This window comes from Bombus pyrosoma, linkage group LG15 (assembly GCF_014825855.1).
Source record: "Bombus pyrosoma isolate SC7728 linkage group LG15, ASM1482585v1, whole genome shotgun sequence".
Lineage (NCBI taxonomy): Eukaryota > Metazoa > Arthropoda > Insecta > Hymenoptera > Apidae > Bombus > Bombus pyrosoma.
Window position 1 is genome coordinate 1,741,512 of NC_057784.1, and position 15,300 is coordinate 1,756,811.

At 34.7% G+C, this 15,300-nt stretch overlaps 2 protein-coding genes across 3 annotated transcripts in view; one reads left to right on the forward strand and one right to left on the reverse strand.

Annotated features, from left to right (window-relative positions):
* The window catches only part of LOC122575884, a 188,253-nt gene extending 180,885 nt beyond the window's left edge, over positions 1 to 7,368 (forward strand). Inside the window, exons 8-9 of the mRNA XM_043745372.1 lie at positions 6,815 to 7,029; positions 7,256 to 7,368. Of these exons, the coding sequence (XP_043601307.1) occupies positions 6,815 to 7,029; positions 7,256 to 7,368 (328 nt within the window). The remainder of the gene's footprint in view (positions 1 to 6,814; positions 7,030 to 7,255) is intronic.
* Positions 7,369 to 8,659: 1,291 nt separating this feature from the next.
* LOC122575499 lies at positions 8,660 to 14,839 on the reverse strand. Of its 2 annotated transcripts, none has more exons than XM_043744522.1 (3): positions 12,207 to 14,839; positions 9,549 to 9,649; positions 8,660 to 8,935 (listed from the first exon to the last, which is right to left on the reverse strand). In XM_043744522.1, exons 1-3 carry the CDS (start codon positions 12,510 to 12,512, stop codon positions 8,872 to 8,874), a joined length of 471 nt encoding a protein of 156 aa, XP_043600457.1. In that variant the 5' UTR covers positions 12,513 to 14,839; the 3' UTR covers positions 8,660 to 8,871. The 2 variants fall into 2 exon arrangements, with proteins under 2 accessions (XP_043600457.1, XP_043600459.1); XM_043744524.1 differs by lacking the exon at positions 12,207 to 14,839 and adding an exon at positions 9,895 to 11,833.
* Between the last annotated feature and the right edge of the window lie 461 nt (positions 14,840 to 15,300).

Sequence of the window (15,300 nt, forward strand, 5' to 3'; positions counted from 1 at the left end):
CACACCTGACTCAGTGTGTCTTTAAGCGAAGATCTCCGTGACAAAATTCAAGTTTCAAGTGTATTTTTACTTTCTCAAAAATATGTCCAAAGATATTTAGCAAAATTTAACTAGTAAATCTGCCCCTGCTCACATCGTCACCGCTAATAACCACATAGGTGCAGTTGATGCGACGTCAAAGCCTATGTAAAAAGAAAAGAAGATAAAATATCATATATAATTAATGGATATTATATAAAAATTCAGTTCGATAAGAATGTAAACATTGTAGCGTGTAAAATTAATAATACGGTGTCTGAGACGAGTAACGAGGTATATGCTGTTTTTACGCGTTGCTCGATTTCAAGTGTTGACAAGGAACGAACGAACCTTCGTGGAAGAAAAAAGTCATCTCCTACAACTGCAAGGAAGAAACAATTACGATACACGGCAAGATCAAACGAGAACCTTGCTTCTTATCGCTGACCATACATCATTCGAAACGGTTGAAACGGAACGATTCTTATCGGATCACGGTTCAAAAATCGCTTCGTTCATCATCCGATAGGAAACTTTTCCATCGTTCTTTTATCCGGATCCATTGTCTGATATTTTTCACTCGTTTCGACGATGCGCTGAGTTTGTATGCGGTATACAAGGGATTATCGTCAGGCTACGACAGTTCCGATACTTCGTGGAATTTCCTATCGATTTTCATACCGAATGCAGGAGAAACGAATCTTGTTTGCTACCCTTTGGACGGGAACAAAGCGTCCGCTGATGCTATTAACAAAAGATACGTCTGCAACTCGCGGCAAACAAATCTGTATTCGATAGGGGAAGCTATCGAGTGTTATTAACTTTATTCTGAAGGTGCTTCCCAGGAATTTGATTCAACGTCGCTGTCCAATAATGATGTGAACTCTTTTCGGTCTAATATTGCGAGTTAATAGAAACGTTATTTTATAAAAAAAAAATTGCCTCAGAATTATACGTTGGATTTACGTGTGGGATACTGTGGGATTTCTCTCAGATATTTTCGTGCCTTCGTTATTTTTAATGAGACGATTAATAATTCTTTTTTTTTTTAATGCCTTTTTATTCTTATATTATAATATTCGTGTTAAATCGTCTCTGGAAAGTGTGAGGATTAATATTGCGATATACATAATGACAAACTCATTTTACAGGAAGGTAGAATGTAATCGAACACTTATCATAGAAAATCCTTTGAAAATCCTTTCATTGGTATTGTAACACGACTGTCACGATCGAAGTGACAGCATTTTCGAAATTAATCTGAAAATCTACATAAAAGTTACAAGATATTAGTGCAAGTATATATGTACATACAGATATATGAGTAAAAAATTAGTATGCAGCATAAATAGTTGCTTTACACTTGGGACGTACACTTAATGACAAAGATACGTAATTCCATGAAATATTGAAATTTATTAATACAATGAATAGCTACCTATTTAAATAAAACAGTGAATTTTTACGATAAATACCTCGCAACAGCTATGTATATTTGTTTCAAACTTCACCAACATCATCGTGATAATTGTTCATATCGTATATCATGCAAAACCTTCTATGATCTGTACGTGTTCAAACGGTTTTGCGAGCCACTGCGTGTCAATGTAATAAATTGTAGCAGGAAATTTCTGTTTCCTGACCTACAGAAAAAATTGAGAACAAAGCTGATGCACGCTATGCAGAACAAAGCGATATGTCGAGATTCGAATTCTGGTCGGAGAGAAGGGCTGTTTTCATCTTTCACTATGAATCGCTTTGTGTGTAAATTCAGCGGGGGTGGTTATAACGGTTGACGATCGGCGACGGCTCTTTGGGTTTCACGGAACAACACGTTCTTTGACAACGCGGCAATGTCACTGAACACAGTAAATGTTTCTCGAGAATTTAATTCTCCAACGCTTGGATATTCGATGACTCCGTTCTTTCGAGTACGTCTCTTTTTATTATCATTTTATTTCCCTTTGTTTCTTGCTTTGCCCTCTGATTTTCGCGATTTGTGCCGTGCTATATAAATTGGACGTATAAACGTAGCTGTGAAGTTACGTAAAACTACGAAAATAATTTAATAATACAAATTTAGCAAGTTTCTTCGTTCAAGATCAACATTTTCATTTGGTAAGTGAGATTATTTTTAATGCGTTTAGAGTAACTTGAGCAGTTCGGATCGAATTAAAACGTTTCCCACAATGTCTTTATTAAGAAATTTCAGGGAACTTTAACGTAATATCTTTCGCAGATGTTAAAGTTTGATTCCATAGCAGAAAATGTACTTTCTTATGCATTAAAAGTGTCTGTTATTATTTAGTAATTTAGTGTCGTATCTTTAACTCTAACGCGATTTAACAATCAGTTTTTATTGTATTATTTTCAAACTTTTATGATCCCTCAGAATTTAATACGAATTACTGTGCATATGTTTAAAGCGAAGTTGCAGAATTTAATTATTAATTATGTCGTGTTATAATATTCTCGTAAATCCTTGTTCATCGAATGTCAAATAAAATAGACTTCCGCAAATAAAATAGAATTACACGTGTAATGTGTGTAAGCACGTATCAATATAACAACGATGCAACATCACACAGAGTTTTATAAATTAAAATAACATGAAATTATGCTTAAATTATGCTAACGCATAAAATTTCCATTTTACATAAAATTATAATATCCACACCAAAGTTAATAGTCATTCAAATGCTAAATTTCGCAACATGCTGATTTAAATCAAACATTACACGTATATCCGTGAATTTCGACCGCAGTTTATCAGATTGAAACCAGACATGTTAATCCTATTGAACGTCTTTATGAACTTCAAAGTTAATACATACATAATTGACTTTGGAACGTAACTGAAATAATATATTTTTTTTCTAAGTTAATCGCGAAAGATATTGAGTTGTTATGCAGGAATAAAAAAAACAAAGGTAACAATTTTATATTTTATTATTCATAATAAAAGCATTTCACGATAAAGCTTTGTGTATCGTATAATATTGAGGTACAGTAATAAAGGCATCAATTGAAAAGTCTTCGTGTTGATGATGTCACTTTATAAAGGCATACCATACATTCCTTGTTGAACAAGAGCCATTTATTACGCAAATAATCGATAACCTATTTCATATTGAAATACCTTCTAACATTGACTATGGCAAACGTGATACTATCCGGTGACTGATAATTTGAGTGATAATTTTAATTATAACGCGTACATGTATTCTTTTCACTATAACCATTAATAGTATTGCGCAATATTATCGTTACCTTGATATTATGTTCTATTAGATATGAATTTATAAAGATATGAATTTGTACAAATATTCAAGAAACGAGTTACACATATAACATAGTATATGTATGCCATTATTTTACAACATTTAATTCTTCAGAATTATTTGATCATTAAACTATTAAACGAAGTTCGAAACGAATTAAAGTAGAAGCTAAATTTCGTTAGTCTCCTGTCTCGATACGCTGCACCGTTTTATCTCAGAATAGATGGTTGTCTCGAGGGATATGTAATTTCACGCGAGTCCGACACCCGTGTATCTCCATATAGCGGCAATATCGCTTGAAAATTCTTAAAGTGAAAAATTTAACATCGTTTGATTCGGTTTCTTAATATAATTTAGATTAGATTATTCGCTAGTTCTAAATTAGTACTAAGATATCGACAAAGATCACTTCATAGACGCAAGCGAAGTAAAAATCTTGTTTGTAATATCGTTCCATGCTTCCCTTCCGTTGTAGCTAACGCACCTACTTTTGAATCAATATCTTTGTTCGCGTTCAACGAGGAAACTCGCTCGCGACATCGAATTTTTGTAAATGACAGTAATTATCCTACCATATTCGAACTGTTTCTCGCATTACTGACCTTCCGTAACTTTAAAGATCATCGTATACCACATATTTCAATTTGTCTTGACAGCCGTTTCCATATGGTAAAAAATATGCAAAACGTTCCACTAAAAAAATTGAAAATTGTCCTTAATTTTTGGAAAGACACGGTAAATATAAAAAATTATTACGTACTGTTGCGTTGGTCGTGCAAATCGTACAGCTTCTTCTTTCATATTTGCCATTTTCGAGAAAAACGCTGGACAATAATAACGCGAACGCTCTGTGTATGATAAAATAACTAAGAAACCATTATTGTTTGCCATGTATTAATTTACATAAATATTTGACGAAACAAGACGCATCCTTCCATGAATTGCATACGTTATTTCTCATATGATATGAATTACACATGAGTGCAGTTTATTATGTCATGGTCGAAGTAAAATTAAAGCGCATTTTAACACGTGCCTGAGCACATGCCAAACGTGAATTACGTTATACTTGCATATCAATTTATTTTAATCGCTAGTTCTTATCGCGAATTGTTGGTAATTCTGCTGGGTTGCATGAACGAAGAAATGACTCTGAAGGAAAATAAATTCAGCAGTTGTTAATATTGATACGAAAACGTTCGTTACAGGCGAGCTACGTAAAAATTTAATACGCAAAGATATTTGTCTCGAATATATAAGATGGTCCATAACTGGTGATACAAGAAAGATTATTGGACGTGAAAAAATAAATCGAAAATATGGAATACAATTTTTTCGTATGACGGTTTGTTTCTGAAAAAAAAAAAAAAAAAACGAGTTTGAAAATTTGTCAAGTACGCTTGAACTTGGCTATTTATTTGATTATTTCACTATCTATTCGATTATTTGATCGAACTTTTCGTTCGACAATATTATCGAACAAATTGTTATATTACCTTTCAATTTGCTATTCAGACAAATATCTATTCGAAAAGTTATTTCTTCTTGGAAACTAAAGGTTAGTTTTAAAGCTTCACGGTGGTATTCTGTACAAAGGAAAATTTCCTGTTACAATGTCTACTTACTGTTTTCTTCACTCGGCTTTCTTCAGTATGAACGCAAATTAAGACAACCTTTTTATGTCTACCATTAATCATACTTACGTGTGACCATTCGACCTATCGTGCCTTAAGGAAGGAACTTGGAACTTTCTACATTAATACTCAGTCGTTTGCCGCGTAATTGTCTCCGTTTAACTAACAGGGAGATATCATGACCGGCTGCGGCGAACGCTTGCAACAAATGGAATATTGCGAGAGGTCTGCCGCTAATTAATTAGAAATCGTCCAAACGCTTGTGATGAATAGGCTGCGTAACAGCATCATTAAAGCCTCAGTAAATTTCGAATCAAGTCCCTGTGGCGCGTAATTAGCTCGTTCGCAGATTTCCGTTCAGTAAAGATTAAATAATCTTTTAACGATCAATCCTACGTTATAGTCCGGGTCACGAACGTTTACACACACTTACCGAATTTTGTGAAACTAAACGAAATTTTGGTACGTTGTCGCAAAACTATTTATCCATACTTACGTATCGACGTAGTTATTATCGACGTTCCAAAATGGAATTAAAAGCGTTATTAATCATTTGACGCACAAAAATATTGGGATGGAATTAGAAATGACAAGATCTTTAATTTTTCAACGTTACGAAGATTATTGATGCTTAAATGGATGGGTGCTACACAATATTAACGTAACACTGCGCCTACTATTTTTATGATTTTATGTCGATATAACTTTTTGTAACATCGTATTTTATATTTTACGTATTTTATTTCTTTAACGGCGAAAGTGAATAAATAGTGTTAGATTTTAACGGTATGTGTATTGACTTGCCAAAAAAATTCGTACAGCTAACTTCATGTTTAATCGACAGAATAAGTTTCAGCACTCTTGGTGGCCATTGAAAGCTATATAGAATTCGCGTGCCACCAACCGCTAACGAACTGGCAAATTGTTTTTGTGAATATTAGCTGTAAGCTACTTGGCTCTATTATAATCCGTGCTAATTTTGCCATTGTATTCGCTTTAAGTCACGGGATTGGAAATGCTCCCCAAGCACGTGAACTCCAGTAATCTGTGTACAGCCGGACTTGGGAACACCTGTTCCGTTTCACTGGCGAGGCTAATTAGTCAATTAGCTATTCTACGAGTACTATGGATTCGATATCTGATACATCTTATCGCCGGGGCCGCTGCTACCGGGCGAAATTCGATGAATTTCAAAGCAGAAATTTACACCGATCAACTGCGAGATATTTCCTTAAAAAATAAACTGGATGGTACGGGAATGGCTGTTCCTGCAAGAAACAGTGAAAGCACATTTCGTTCCTTCATATTTGCAGTAATTGAATTTAAACGAAGTGGAATTAACAGAATAAGAGATAAACAAATTTGCATTTCTAAAGATGAATGTATTTCTTGTAAATTTTAGTTATATTAGTTCGATATTAAACATTAAAATGCCTATTGATCGCATTTATCGGAAAGTTCTAGGAAATTTTACTTTATTTGATATTATATATGATTATACTGAAATGATGATAATGATAATGAAATAATGGATACATATTATACGATAAAATAACTGGAAAATGAAAGCAGCGAAGTACATTCCGATAGCATATTTTTACTTAGCAAGTTGAGATATTCTTTTAGCTGGAGCAATAAATTTCTTCGCGCGCCAAATCTTTTTTCCCTTGTATAAAATAATCGTCCCTAAAAATGATATATTTCGCTTTCACGAGTTTTATTTTTCCTATACCTGTGCATAATTGCGTGTCACTCATGAAACATGTCTATGCGTGCATACACATATACATAGAAAACGATGTTTATTAGTTTCGTTGAGGTCACGTTCTTCTTACAAGTACAAAGAGATTGCTAACAGCTTGCAACTGATTTATGTTCCAGCTGCGTGGGTGGTGACTTTCTAAAGGTGTTTCTACATTTAGAGACCAACGGTGTTTCCGAATACACCCCTTGGACTGGTGTGCTCTGCGGCGATCTACATGACATCCCGCAGGTTCTATACAGTTCAAGATCTACGCTTATTTTAGAGCTTCACACACAGGGACCTCCGTCTAATGCGACCGGCTTTTTTGGGAATTTCCAATTCATCGACAGACGTGAGTTATCGACACGAATATTAATTCAAGTAATCAATTGTTGCTAACGATCTCCGATAGGGGTCTAAAACACTTTTGGCACACATTTTGGAAGAAAACAGTGTTTAAGTTAAATTAAATTACGCTGTTCCACAAGTTTCAAATATCCAACGTGCTTCTTGCGTTCGACATTGCATCGTCTTCTGACGAAATACCTGCAATCTGTGCGTACTAAAACGTTCGACAGAGTCCGTAGAACCATACTTTACTGTTAGTTCAACGGTAAAGGTGATGTTTTATGTGGAGATGCCTTGTGTTTTGAACACAAAAATAGGAATTATTAGAGTGGGAAATGTATAATTGAAACTTTGTTTAAAGGTCTTATCTACGAATGTACATACATGAAAACGTCTTGAATCGTGTAGTATCGCTTATTTGGTAATAATATGCCAGTTAAAATCACTTGGAGACCTCGTGCCTAAAATGGAATCTCGTAACAATTCAAAAAGATCGAAAGATGATAAATCGAAGAGAAAGGGAGATCATATACGTGTTCTATCTTAGATCTGTTGCTTGTATAAATTGTTGCATAAACTGCTTAGCAGCCTCAATGAAGATATTCACTTTTAGGTCAATGGATCGATATAAGATGTATATGCGGTGGCAAAAATCTAATGAAAACCTCTGCTAACATGTTCTGCGGCAATAACGTTTAATATACAGTACAATCACATGCATTTGATTATATTTAATAATATATTTACTAATAATATTCTAGAAAATATATTTATCTTTTTCTTTCTACAATAAACCAATTTCTATGACAAATCCAACCGCTATGTAACGTATATAATAATGTAGAATATTTAACGAGGATGCGTTCAAGATAAATAGTTGTATTGGAAAAGTAAGTTTGTACTGGCAAAAGGAATTTATAACAAGAATCGTGCAATAAAAGAGAAAGTTAATACGCGTTTCGGTATGTATATGGTTATTCAAAGCCATTAGTTACGCCACTTAGCGCATAGGTAATTGAAGCGGAAGATATTCAGCATTAGGATGAAAGATCTATAGTGTGAACCGCTTAAGCGCGAATTTACGGGAATAGAGAATGCTACGAAATCCCTTTAATGACAACCAAGTTTGTGCTGCGAAAATTTAAACAACAGACGGTGAATTAAAGTTACGTATAAAAGATGTAAAAAGATCTTTATTCCTAGATCTTTGTTAATTTACAAACGAAACAAGTATTAGTAAAAAAAAAAAAAAAGTAAATCATATTGTAACAAGTATAATGAGCATACGTCATTTTCACAGTATGCAAATGATTACTACAGGTTGAATTTATTTCTGTACAGATGGAAAGAAATTTTGTTTTATTTATTATTTATTTAAATTTTACAATTTGTCCAGAAGGATATTTGGTAAAATATTATAGCTTACATATTTGGTAAAATATAGCATGTGGATGGTTACCCCCAGCGGGACTCCATCTTCCAGATTGTTTATTGTTCTATTGTGAGGTCTGCAGGATGCTTCTTCTTCGGTCTTCTTTCTATTATTGTTTTATTCGTTTCAGCAACCAGCTGATTTGGGTGTGTTGCAAGTCTTTCTTTATACTTTTTGGCATATCTGGCGATTTCCTCTTCGACTGTTGGGATTTTTAAATCTTTTCGTATGTCTTCATTTCTGACGTACCATGGAGCGTTAACTATTTTGTCCTTAAGATTTTTGCTTGCTCTGTTTCTATTTTATTTATGATAGAAAGAAATTTGACTACGATATATGCATTGAGGAATACATGAAAATATAATCAACACACCTAGATCACGTGTTAGCCTCAACTGACTGGATGCTGATTTCTTATTCTTCTTCTTCTTCTTCTTCTGTCAATTTTTGACACCCCTTACACGCTGGCGTGCATGCTCTGCATATTTAAGTGCTACTGATGTACGTCATCTTACATACTGATCTTACATACATATATGCATCGGGTACATAAATTATTGAAAAAGGAAATAAGACTGAAAACTATTATTATGTTACGATAGATAACGTAAACGTTTGTACCTCCGAAATATTTCATACACTAGATATTTGCCTCCTTAGACTGTCACCAGTTAAAGGATTTGAACCATTTATCTAGCTTAAATGTTTCGTAACTACTTCTGCAAGCATTTTCTGTTCATAAATCTTTGTCATTTCCACTGCTAAAAACAATGCGCCATCCGAAAAAATTTAACGGATAAATTCTTCTTAATTAATAAATTGTTTGGAATAAAGAAATTACATTTGAGACAAAGAACTTCTACTGAGCTGAATTTTTTTAATTCAATGAGAGGCAGATCCGTATCCATTGAAATATTACTCTATGATATTATTTATAAATATATGACTTTATTAGGGAAATCTAAATTTGTCAATTAAATCACCATCATTCTTATGCTTTATAATTATATTGCGATCAAATGTAAAATATACTATGACATTAAATATTTATTAAAATAAAATTATATGCCAAATGATCGTTTAATTATTACTTCGTATGTTCAATCCGTACGCTGCACTTTGCACAATTTCCGTCCATTCTTCTCCTTTCCGGTATCTGCGACAGAATCGTGTTATGTGCGATCGCGATTATCTGCAAAAAACAACGGATTAAACCAGTCATGGATTAATATTATTAATTGGTAGTTGACACACAGAGATCCCAAATCCAATAAATTAGATCTTTATAACGATACGGTACATTTTCATGAATATAACTAAAAAAATAGAGATTAAATAGAGATCTGTTTCATCCACCAAATTACGACAACTATTTTATTTTAAACGCTTCATATATTTCTCTATATCGTGCGTGTTGTATAACATATATGCTTGTACCTTCAAATTCTCCATAAATGCATAAAAATCTGTAGTGCAACAATACTAAGTTTCATTTTAAAAATCGTTAACAGCGTGAAACTTTCGCCATCTTCAGAAAGATGTAAGAGAAGAATTCTTTAGGACCTTTTTATATACAGCCACTTTTTTATTATCCTCTCGGTTTCTTTGTGTATTTTTCCATTAACCAAAGGACGTGTCGCGTTTCTTATTCACGGGGATCGCGAAACGTAGATCTACGGAAATTCCGATCGCAGATTTGCAAGCAGGTCCGCGACTAAATAGCAAATATTGTCTGTAGGCTTGATAAAACCGTGGTTCGTTAGTAAACGTTTCACGAATATGACTAGGCGAAGCATGCTTTAAACACGTTGGCTTGGAAATTTTTTATTTCGCTCACGTGTATGCTAGCTTACGTGTGCCACATATAACAGTGGCATAATTCTTCCCGACCGGAGGAGACTTTTCTCGGCCATTCCGAAATACGCGATTTTCTCATACGCTTGCTAACATTGTTCTTTTTTTTTATGTGTACAACGTGGAAAAGAAGCGAAACTTCGGTGCTTTCCAAAAACTCACGTGATTTGCATAAAGCGAGACATGTGCATCGAATTGTTTCGTTTTCATACTTCTACAACTCCTAGGTTCGTCGGTATATTTATAAATATAATTCGTAACATTTATTTAGTTTGTCTCTTTCTTCAACTACGGTATCTCGATTACGAAACTTTACGAAAGGCACATTTAATTTCTTGAACGATATCCGTAGCTGCAAAATAAATCAATTACGATGCGATATAAGTCACATCGAGCGATTCGAGAAATTATTTAATCATCTGGGAGATTTAGCAACGTTTAACATTTCGATGAAAGAAAATTCGTGTTCAAGGTACAGTGCAAGAAATGGCGAGAACCTTCGTATCAGTGCGCTATAAGGTCAAACATTGTGATGAATAATTCATCTGCAGACTGAACATAACTTGGCGTTCTAAAACGAACAGTTTCTCGCATACGTTCGTTGCTATACGCTCCAATTTCTCCAGACGATTGTCATCAACGTTTTTCAAAGAGGTGTATTATGCTCATGTTCAATAGACGACAGCGACTGTCGCCGAACATTGACTGTCTCACAGCAATCGTTCAGCTTATGTACGACTCACAAATATGTATTCTGTTTCCTTATAAATATGTATTCGAAGTGTATGAATGATTGCATCTCGATTACCGTTGACTGTGCTTAACAATGAAGGAAGGTTAATTCGACGTTTCATCGAGAAGTCTGGGAAAACTTTTGTACAAAACAGAAAATATATATATATCAAAAGATAATATATGTATATGCATTTTCAAAGCTAAATGTTCCTTTATTTTTCGTCATTTCCTCCGTCAATTTTACTTCTTTTTCAAAATATATATTTTTGTTATACTACAATATTCTCAAAGAACCGCACAATTCGCGCATTGATGAAAACAAATTTCGTTTCGCAGAAAATTTTTCATCTCGTCGACAAAAGAGTTTCACTTCTGCTACATACCGTGTTCAATTTACTTTTATGCGCTGCAAATGTTTAAAAAATGCAGCTAATTTCTTTTGTAACTTAGGAAACAACATTTTATCTTCTCAGATGCGAACATCGTAATATCTGAACCTTCTGTCCGAAACAGAATGTCTGCCGGTAATAGATACCTTTTAGTGTTATAAATAAGATTATTGCACGCGGTATTTCAAAATTTAGTAAAATTTCTATTCCCCTAGCAAGTGTACTATTCGCCATTCATTTATACCGCTTTGTCACAAAATATTTTTCTAATACGTTCCCTATCGACTATGGTAAACATCGTACGTCGTAACATTTGCACGTATTCCCACTGACACACACAGGCACGCGCGCACACACGCTCACAATCTAACCATCTTTTCCTCTTAACACTTTGCGTGTTTTCACATACCTAAGCTTTTGGTGCTTTTCAATCCTATGGTACGCCACTACGTCGTCCACTCGGAACAGATTTCGGGTCAAAGTTAATCCTAGCTGGACGAAATTCATCCAGGATTCGGCCAAGCATAATGGAAGTCGATAACCAAAGAGATTAGTTAGACCAGAGATTAGACGACAGATAGGAAAATCGGTGTTCGGTGGCTGGCTTATCGTAAACCGTGTTATCAAAGCAACCTAACATATAATGCTTCGCGCGAAGGAGCCGCTTGATCCCACGGCTAACTCGATCGATATTCAATTTCCTCGGCTCGATCGCCGTTACATCGAGATACTTTATCACTGCGAGTCCCCTCGTGATCGTTGATTACTAACCGCCCACAGAGCCAACGATGATATTTCACTGGCATAGTTTGCGCTAAAAGGATCGCGGAACAAAGACCTTGACAGAGCAGGAAGAAAAATGCACCGGATTTGTCGTAATGCGTGAAGAACGTCACGAATCCATTTCGTTCGATCCATCATCCGAGACGAACCCGTCACCAAAGAATGTGCGCTACTGCAACGATGCGCCGCAGATTCGCACAAGAAGAAAAACGAAAGAGAAAACCGACTTTCATACACGATATACGGGGTGTCTCGCAGTATCGGGAAATCACTTCGACGATGGATTCTGCGCATGAGGACAATGAACTTTCTTTTTTTTTTTTATTGCTTTCATGTGCAGAATCCACTGCCCAAGATGTTGTTCAATGCTGCGGGACATTCCATTCTTTTCTTTTGTTTTTTTATTTTTTTACCAGATTCGATGTTCCATTCTTGCAGTATCAAATTTTTGTGGTCGTAAGAGAGTGCAGCTACAATGATGAACGAAGGAAATTGTATAAAATAAGAAGTATAAAAAGACAACATAATTGCGCAAAATGGATTTATGTTTAATGAGAACAGTGGTTAAATATAATATATATCACATAATCGAGGACCGCTAGCAATATAATAAAGAATTTTTGGTACAAAAATTAGTGGAATTCAGTGTGACAATTTTAAACTTCCTTTTATCCGCCACTGTAATTTTCGCGTTACGAATTCTCGTTTTGCGAACATTTGGCTTTACAAATTTTTTAATCGGAATTTTTACTTTATATTGCCCATGGCAAAGGTGACTGGGAGCAATTTTTTCTCAAAGAAAAGAAAAAAATACATGAGAGATTTTTAATACATCTTCTACTACCCCGACAGCTGCCGATTCTTCCGGTGACGAAGCAGCGAGTTAATTCTTCTTCAAAAAAAATCTTTTTTAATTTAAAATTTCCGTCTTTCAGTTAAATTTCTGTTTTTAATTTAAAATGTCTCGTGTTATTTTATAAACATGTAAATCTTACACTAGTAATCCTTTCTTATTCCTTAATATATATTTTATATTTTATATATTTCTTTTTACTGAACGTAACTCTCGCTAACAGTATTAATTCTCAGGCAAATACATTCTCGCTGTACAAATTGCCGATACACGAAACGTCACTAGCAACCAATTAATTCGTAAACTCGGCAACCACCTGTACTACCAAATGACTCGAAATTTAATACACTTGGACCGAATTAATTAGTAAGTGAATGCTACAGTAAATACAATGGCATGCGAATATAGGTCATCCTGCCATAAGTAGTGCGGTTTTCAGCTTTCGTGTTAACAGTTAAAAAACAAAAAACAATTATCTTTCACCAATCGACCAGTGATGAATTTTCTCGTATTTTTTATAATTCACTACCTTTTCCTGCTAAATTTTCTATTCCAACTTTTCAAAAGTCCGATAGTAACGTCTCCCATTGTTTCGAACTAAAACCTCAGAAAAACAGCATTGTTTATGACCAACACTTTTCCTAGCCATCGTAATGAAAATTCTTTTCAGTTCACTATCACTTTATCACCGTGAGATAAAATATTCGTGAAAACAACGTTCAACCTGCATTGACGAAGTTTAATCTCAAGACTATTGTATCTTTTTAATAGACTCGCGATCACACTCTACGGACACATTTTCACAGTAGTACCTGGCAACGACGCGTTAGAAAATTCGGCGTATTCCCTCGTAGATTATACGCGTCCATTAAACGCTAAACAGCAAGCTAACGGTGTGTCGGAGCGTGAAGCGTGTTCGCTGATTAACCATGTATAATTAAAATGTAATTTCTCCCTCGTAACCGGGAAGTTTTAATCAAACGGGGCTTAAACCAAAGAACCAGCGGATGGGACTATAGCGCGATACACTAGGGGGATGATTATCGCGGTGACTGCGGACCGCGGGATTCCCTCCCAGTTACCTTTCTTCACCACTAATGTCCAGTATTTTATGCAACTGGATATTATTTGCACATCTCGAGGATTATTTAGCGATATCTTTCTCGAACACGGTTGTTTTTGGAAACACGGTTGTCCGTTCGAATTATTATACAGCGAATTGTTATACCGCGAACTTTTCTACGCGATACTTGCACAGAATGTTGGAAACATTATTTCGACGCTATTTATACTGTATCAAACATTATTTATAGACACAATATTCTTCAGTTTGTTATTATACTTTTATCGTGTTGCTCCCTGCTATCAGAACAGTACAGAATTTGATATGTACGTACGTTTTATTCGGACGTTTAAAATGTTTATATTTACGATTTAATTTTTACCACTTTGGTAAGGTAAAATTGATCGAAAGCAATATGAAATATGAGAATCAATCCGCTTTGTAACCACTTCCTTCGTTAATTCCTGAAACGAGAAAATAATGACGCGATTTTAATACACGAAACTGATATTATTTAAAGCGGATTAGTATCTTGCGCAACTTCATGCAGTGCTGCGAGCCATTTCGATATAAGGGCCAACTGTCTGATTATGTATGCGCCAATATCTCATATTTTAGCTTTAAATAAATCTCATTTATTATCTGTACCAGCTGGGTCAAAATCAATGTTATGAGTGTATTCTCCAGAAAAGGTAGAAATTGATCGAGTACGTAACTGATACTTGGTATAATGAATTGAGATAAAATCTGGGGATAATGTATTACTCCTAAAACATGTTCAATTATGATAAAATGAGGCTCCAGGGGATATATCTGGGTACATGTTATTATTAAATTACTTTTATCTTTCAGAAATGATGATACAGAATTATCATAATGTATGTGATATTATTTCCTAATAATATTGCAAATAATTACAATAAGTATAATAAATAAACAATGTTGCAACAACGCGTCGCTGTACAGAAAATAGATAAGGCAGAAGATTACAGGATCACAGGATAATGTACTTACCATCCTAACAACCTCATCGCCTCAATTTCCCCGAAATTCGGCAATTAATGAGAAAACGGCGGGGCCGATGTCTTGGAAATCATCTCAGCCAAACTATTGCTTATAACATACATTTATTAAGCAAAATTTTCTTTAGTTGCGCGTAACCGTTA

What these genes read in the sequence shown, in the direction of transcription:
- LOC122575499 (XM_043744522.1), bottom strand. Translation starts at nt 12,512, where the DNA reads ATGCGCAGAATCCATCGTCGAAGTGATTTCCCGATACTGCGAGACACC. An exon ending in CATCGTTGGCTCTGTGGGCG is followed by an intron (nt 9,650 to 12,206) that starts GTTAGTAATCAA and finishes TGTTTTTTGCAG; the next exon opens with ATAATCGCGATCGCACATAA. An exon ending in GTACGGATTGAACATACGAA is followed by an intron (nt 8,936 to 9,548) that starts GTAATAATTAAA and finishes TTAAATATGCAG; the next exon opens with AGCATGCACGCCAGCGTGTA.